The 6,709-nt window shown below is 42.8% G+C and overlaps 1 protein-coding gene across 1 annotated transcript; it reads left to right on the top strand.

Moving 5' to 3' along the window:
• Positions 1-1,832: 1,832 nt before the first annotated feature.
• On the top strand, positions 1,833-5,032 carry LOC119414291 (zinc finger protein interacting with ribonucleoprotein K). Its single transcript, XM_037681386.1, has 4 exons — positions 1,833-2,044; positions 2,253-2,317; positions 2,770-2,863; positions 4,000-5,032. The coding sequence occupies exons 1-4, from the start codon at positions 1,837-1,839 to the stop codon at positions 4,995-4,997; spliced, it is 1,365 nt and encodes a 454-aa protein (XP_037537314.1). The 5' UTR covers positions 1,833-1,836; the 3' UTR covers positions 4,998-5,032.
• Positions 5,033-6,709: the final 1,677 nt, after the last annotated feature.

Below are 6,709 nucleotides of genomic sequence, written 5' to 3' on the forward strand. Positions count from 1 at the left end.
TGGGTTCTGGAAGCACGCTCCGCACCGTCAGCTCATTTGCGCATGCGCTAAAAGAGCTGCTTCCAGGAGGGTTTCAGACGTTGCAGATCACAAAATGGACAGATTTTCAGTCTTTCTAGGTTCGTCACCTGAAATTTTTCCTGGAAAAGAAAACTTTTGCAGGATATGTGGATAACAAAATATGCCAGAGCTGGCCCCAGCGGTACGTCAGAGCGTCCGCCATATTGGATGTGGCAGACCTGCTGGTCAACTGATACAAGAAAATACATTGAACTTTATAAGACACTGTTCTACAAATTGTTTTAAGTTAATCCCTGTCATTCACACACACTGATATATTTGGAAAACAAACAGGCACCAAAGGCAACATTTGTAACTTTTACCGTGATTATTAAAAATGTTTACTCCTTAAATATTCAGGTTAAAGGTAAGCACTAAGCCATCCATCCATTATCTTTTACCCGCTTATTCCATTTTGGGTCACAGGGGTCGCTGGTGCCCATGTCCAGCAATCACTGTGCGAGGGGCGGGGTGCACCCTGGACAGGTCTCCAGTCCATCGCAGGGACACATAGAGACAAATGAGACAAACAACCATTCACTCTCACCTAGGGACAATTTAGAGTTACCAGTCAGTCTAACATGCATGTTTTTGGTCTGTGGGAAGAAACCGAGTACCTGGAGAAAGAAAACCCACACATGCACGGAGAGAACATGCAAACTCCACCCAGAAAGGCCCCCGGATCAGGATTTGAACCTGGGACCAGCTCGCTGAGAGGCAGCGGCTTTACCAGTTGCGCCACCGTGCTGTGGCAACTGGTGCTCCAATAGGGACACCATTTTGAGGATAAAATCAGAGGAAGAACTGCTGGGACCAACTTGAAAAAAGCATCCCTTCGGCTTTGTCAGTGTTTAGGACAAGTTGGAGATGACTGGATGACGTTGAAAGCGGATTGCAAAATTTGGAAAGCCTTAGCAACTGTTTTAGCTCGACAATAAACAACTGTGTCATCAGCATAGAAATGTAAGGATGTATCAATGATGCTCCGACCTACATTACCTATGTAGATTGTAAAGAGGGTGGGTCCTAAGACTGAGCCTTGCGGTACACTATTGTTGACTTAAATAACTGGAGAAAATACCATTATGTTGAACACATTGCCTCCGATCTGAAAGATAGAGAACCAACCGATGGTATGATCTGAGAAATCAATTTCTGAGAGCTTATGACATATCCACAGCGTCAAAAGATTTAAGAAAAGTGCAGCACAATAATCCTTAGCATCCAGTGCTTCAACAACGTCATTATAAGAACCTTCAGTGAAGCAGTGCTGTGTTGTTTCCTGGTTGTTCAGTGAGGTGGGGTCACCTCCCTTCAGCAAAGGAAGAACAAAGTGTTTTCCAAGCGTCTGGGATGGAGTTTTGGCTTATGGACTTGTGGGAATATTATTATGTTTATATATTCTATTATAACATCTGTAACATTATATATTATTATTATGTGGGTGATTATTGTTATTCTTTTTTTTTCGTTTTGTGGTGGCACGCTGAAGAGGTGATTCAGCCATCTGAACCAACTGTGCTGAAGCAGAGAAGTGGTACCTGTACACCTGGATCCTCTTGTTGCGCTTTCATTCGTGCACTTACGGTAAAGCTCTGACGTCACGCGGAAGAAAGGTTTCAGCTACAGCTAGCTGCTGCCACAAACACACACAGGGATGTAAAAACACCCCTGGCCTGGTTTCTTTTGATCATTTTCTGTTAAACATATATATAGGGTCATAAAATCCCCTCGAATCCGCCACTTCTCCTCGCGTATGACGGAGTATTTACGAACATGGCGACGTGCGTTCCCTTCCAGAGCCAGCTGTCCTCCATAATGGAGGTCTTGGTGAAGGCAGCCGTGGCAGAAATCTCCAAACTAGTCGATGACAAATGTGCGATTTTCCACCTGGAGATATCCCGAAAACAAAGCGAGAACGAGATGCTGAAGAGGAAACTGCTGCTGATGGAGAAGGAAAACGAGCAGCTGCAGCGAGGACTGGGTGAGACGTTCAAGTGCACGAGAAATGATGTTTTTGTTTGTTCTCGGTGCATTTAGTCGATTTCATCGTTTTATTACGTCATGGAAGTCGAGCCAAAGCCCAGGATCTGCAGGAGTGCAGCTCACGTTAACCCAAATCTGTTTATTTACAGCATTTGCTTTAAAAAATTGTTTTAATTCTTTAATAACTTCTTTTATTCTTCATTTAGAAAACTACATGGATCGAGGAACAGATTTGAGAGGCAACAGTTTGCGTCCAACAAGAGATATTAAGGTGAATATCTGATTTAAATGTTCAAAAGCTTTATGCTTTGCGTTTGTCATGTCTGTTTTCAACATTTGTACCTGGATGAATGCTGATTTACCAACAGGTAGAGGCGAGAAACCCCCAGAACTCCTCTATGGTACAACAATATTTAATTTCCCTTTGGGATTAATAAAGTACTTTTGCATTTGAATGTTGTGGATAATTTATTTCATAATTATCGCCCACCACTGAAAGGGCATTTGACCTGAAATGTGGTGTGGTAATAGCTGAGACTGATCCCCAAAACCCATTCTGCATGCTAATGGACAGTGCAGGGATGCTAATTTTAATTAAACTTTAATAATAATATGCTCCTAATATTAATATGTTCAGCAGTAAAGTTTCAGACAGGTACACAACGTTCGGTGTTGTCTAAGAGGGGCCAACTAAAACTGCTCCATCTTTTTTCATCTACGTAGTTTGCTGAGATTCAAGACGCCAGCGCCTCTTTTACAATTAAAGAAGAAAGTCCTGATGAGGAGTTATGGATCAGTGGTTCTGCTGGTGCTGTTGGTGAGCTCAAGACCTCTTTTCTAAACAAAACACAATTATACCTTTTTATTTGAAATATATTGTTTAGGGCAGGGGTCTGCAACCTTTACGATCAGAAGAAATGAAGTTGATATGATGGTTGCTCCAGGCGAGCTGGACGAAGGTGGCCGACTGTGGCAAGTCAGTCGTGTCATCAATAGCCACTTTTACCTATTACATGACACAACAGCATGCCATACTGCTCAAGTGCCATCTAGCGGCTGAAAATGGTAGTGTTCAATATTTTCAGTCGGAATGAATGAAAACTATATCTCAGCCAAAAATTGGTTTATAAATATGGGAAAAATCCATAAATACGTCGCTTCGGCGTATAAGTCGCAGGGCGTGCAAACTATACAAAAAACTACAACTTATAGGGCGAAAAATACGGTACTCCACATTGAAGTAAAACATGAAGTTTAAATGGAGTATAAGAATTAGAGCTGTTTGTTGGAGGAGTAATTGAATGTTAAAATTTAAATAGATACTTCCATTTACTTTAACTTTTTTTTGTTTGTTTGATTTTTCATTTTTATAGTTATCAAATTAAGTTTCTTCTCAGCAGTTTGTCTCAAAGGTATTCTCAAAAGAATTGGGTGGATTTGAAACAAAGAGACCATCAGACTGGAGGTCATCTTAAAGACGTGGCTAACAAACTACTAGCATGATGCAGTTATATTTTTTATTTCTTGTACTGGTGCTATCATTCACATATTTTCTGAAGACATGACAAAAAAAAACAGCTAAAACTGCCAATAAAATTCAGTTTTATGTTAGTTTTGGTCAAAGCTTGAAAGAAGGACCAAAGAGCTGCATGTGGCTCCAGAGCTGCAGGTTGCAGACCCCTGGTTTAAGTTATTATGTCTCTGAGCTGCAGCTAGTTGGCAAATGGCAATCACAAGGAAGACTCCGGGATATTTGAACATCTTCAAAAATTTTGTCTGCAACCAAAAAGAAAAGTGTCCGTTTTCCCACGATTTTCTCTCACATTTAGTCTCAGACTAGTCTCGCAGCAGTTGCAGCCCAGTGGTAAACGAGCTTTAGTCTTTACGGACTAACCTGTATGAATAAAGGTTGGATGAACAGACCTAAGATCTTTTTCTGCCTGTCTTTTGCAGGAGATGCTGTGCAATACCCTGATACTGGTAATGATCCAGAGAACCATCAGTTAACCCAAACGGAGGTCATCAGACAAAAGCCTTCGGAGTTTGGTGACTCGTTTAACTCTGGTCCACATCCAGCGGACATGGGTGGTCTTCAGTTCACGGTCAAGACAGAGAAGGAGGAGGACCGAGTGTCCTTCAGGCAGGATGGATGTCAGCACAGCGTGGGGAAGCAGGCTCAGATTGCTGCCGAGTATCCCGTGGATGAACGAGAGAATCAGCTCTGGTCGTCTATTATCGAAGGTAACGATATCGACACAGGGTTTCCTGACTTCTCCAGCGTAGTCGAAGAGTATTCCAGCTCCTTCTCGGAGCATTCGGATGCTACGAACGTGGCGTCTAACGCCAACAAGCCGCCTTGCGTTCAGCAGTGCAAAGGGATTTACAGCAGTGAGTATCAGAAGGATCCTCAGCTGTTGAACTTTCAGCCCAGACATCAAGCTGCTCTGCTGCAACCAGATAAGAAGGCGCAAATATTCCTGCAGAGGAGCACGTCACGCTCTGCTCAGCCCGAGATGGAGATGGTCACTGAGGACAGATCAGGTCTTACCGAGTCACTCAACACTTTCACACCGACTAATTTCTACCCCCATAAACCCCTGTCTGCCATGACTCGGGGCTACAGCTGCTCCCAGTGCGGGAAGTCCTTCAGTCGCCTGCATCAGTTCAGGCTACACCAGCAGAGCCACAAGAGGAAGCGAGCTTTCTGGTGCACGGTGTGCGGCAAGAGCTTTCAGTGTTCGTCCCACCTCAGCATACACCACCGGACACACACGGGGGAGAAGCCGTACGGCTGCGGACAGTGTGGGAAGAGGTTCACACAGCAGAGCAGTCTGAGGGTCCACCAGCGCACGCACAGCGGGGAGCGACCCTACAGCTGCTCGCAGTGCGGGAAAACCTTCATCCTGATGCACCATTTGAAGCGACACAGGATCATCCACACGTACAGCTGAGGCGGAGACGCGTCCAAAACTTTCGAAACCAAATCAAAAAGTCAACAAACTGCAGCTTTTTAAAAACTTTCGCCCCGTATGTTTCGTGCATATTTTACTATGCAAAATCCATCTGGGATGGATTTGAGGTGGTGTTTCTTTTTAGAACATTTATTTTAAGATCAAAATGTGAAATTGACTCTGACACTCTGCATTTTCCAACGCTAGAAACCAAAAACAGCAAAACGAACGAGGTGTGGGACCACCAAACAGAAGCGTCTTCTCACGGCTGCACGCAAACCTTTTCCTTTTTAACAGTTTGAGCTTTTTGTCGATCAGTGAGCGCCACTCTCGAGTTTTCCCGACGACAAGTCGACTTTTGTTCAGACTTCCTTCCACGTCTTAACGGTTACAACGTAGAGGTGTAACGAGATCTTGTGAAATTAAAAGCGTAGCCAAATTTTTCATCAAAATGAAAACCGTTTCATCACTTCGTCCTGTGAAGTTATCGCTGAGAATAAGTAAATGAGTCACGACATGGTCGTTACTGTAAAGTCAGATCAGTTGAGTTGGGAAGGCCGTGTGTCTTTGGTTTTGACTCAGATTGCTGAATCTTAGGCGTGCAGCTAAAACCACTAGAGGGTGGTGTGGCCGGCTCTTTAACCGCTGACGGCACAGGAAGGGTGAGATGAACTTTAACGTGAAGTTGCACATTTTCAAGTTCCCTTTATTTCAGATAAGAAGTCTCAGCTGACACCTGCTTGTTGGGTTTATGATGAGAGCAGTTTTCAGCTCAACTCTGTTCAGAACAGTTCCTGAATTTTAATATTTTATAATTAATAATGGTTTCTAGAGAAGTCTTGATAGCTATAGAAATCTTTATTTTTTCTTTCGCCTTCATCTGGTAGAGAAATTACTTAGATTTTATTTTAGATTACTTAGACTCGTTCCTCTAGGATGACAGCTTGAGTGACGTCTTGACATTTTTTGCCTCACAAAGTCAGAACTTCTTTTCCGCCCAGCTCAAATTTATCTGCAGATTCTTGCAATTAATGACGTTCTCATAAAAATAAATACAATAAAGGTAAAAAGTTTGAGCACGCAGCACAAAACTGCCAGTTTTGTGGATCGTGCGGTTTGTCTCTGAGCTGCTTCAGGGTTCAAATGTAATCTGGATACTTTTTGTTTATCTTGTCAGTACTTTGTTATCCATGCATTTTCAAATTAAAAGCCTTGGTTGAGTTTTCACGGTGCTTGTTCTCATGCACGTTTTTTCTGCAGTAGGCTCTGGCTTGGTGTTTTTGCAGCTTTTAAAGCACACTTGAAACACAACTGGAACTTTGGACCCAGCGATACTTCCTTTTTCAATACATCTACTCAGATTACAGCAGATTTAATCATTATTTTTATGACTGGAGGAACAAACTATTTTCTGTGGTAAAATTGGCGTTGTTTGAACATTTTCCCCTCAGATCTGGAGTTTTTAAAGTCCTCCATTAATAATGGTGTGACTTCCTACCAGTTTACACCTGAGCTGTACCTGCCTCGATAAGGTCATCCTGTTTTTCTTTACGCGCCTCATGACTACAGCAGCACGTTCATTTTAAAAGAAGTTCCAGTTTGCACAAGAGGTCAGATCCTGGACGTCTGTACCTTAAATGCATCACAGACGTACAAACCAGATTTCAAAAAAGTTGGGACACTAAACAAATTGTGAATAAAAACTGAATGCA

This window comes from Nematolebias whitei, chromosome 9 (assembly GCF_014905685.2).
Source record: "Nematolebias whitei isolate Nwh7 chromosome 9, NemWhi1, whole genome shotgun sequence".
NCBI lineage: Eukaryota > Metazoa > Chordata > Actinopteri > Cyprinodontiformes > Rivulidae > Nematolebias > Nematolebias whitei.

Bases quoted from the DNA above. Each gene is read 5' to 3' on its own strand.
- LOC119414291 (XM_037681386.1), top strand. From the start codon at position 1,837: ATGGCGACGTGCGTTCCCTTCCAGAGCCAGCTGTCCTCCATAATGGAG. The intron at 2,045-2,252 runs GTGAGACGTTCA...TTCTTCATTTAG, and splicing joins GCAGCTGCAGCGAGGACTGG to AAAACTACATGGATCGAGGA. The intron at 2,864-3,999 runs GTGAGCTCAAGA...TGTCTTTTGCAG, and splicing joins TGGTTCTGCTGGTGCTGTTG to GAGATGCTGTGCAATACCCT.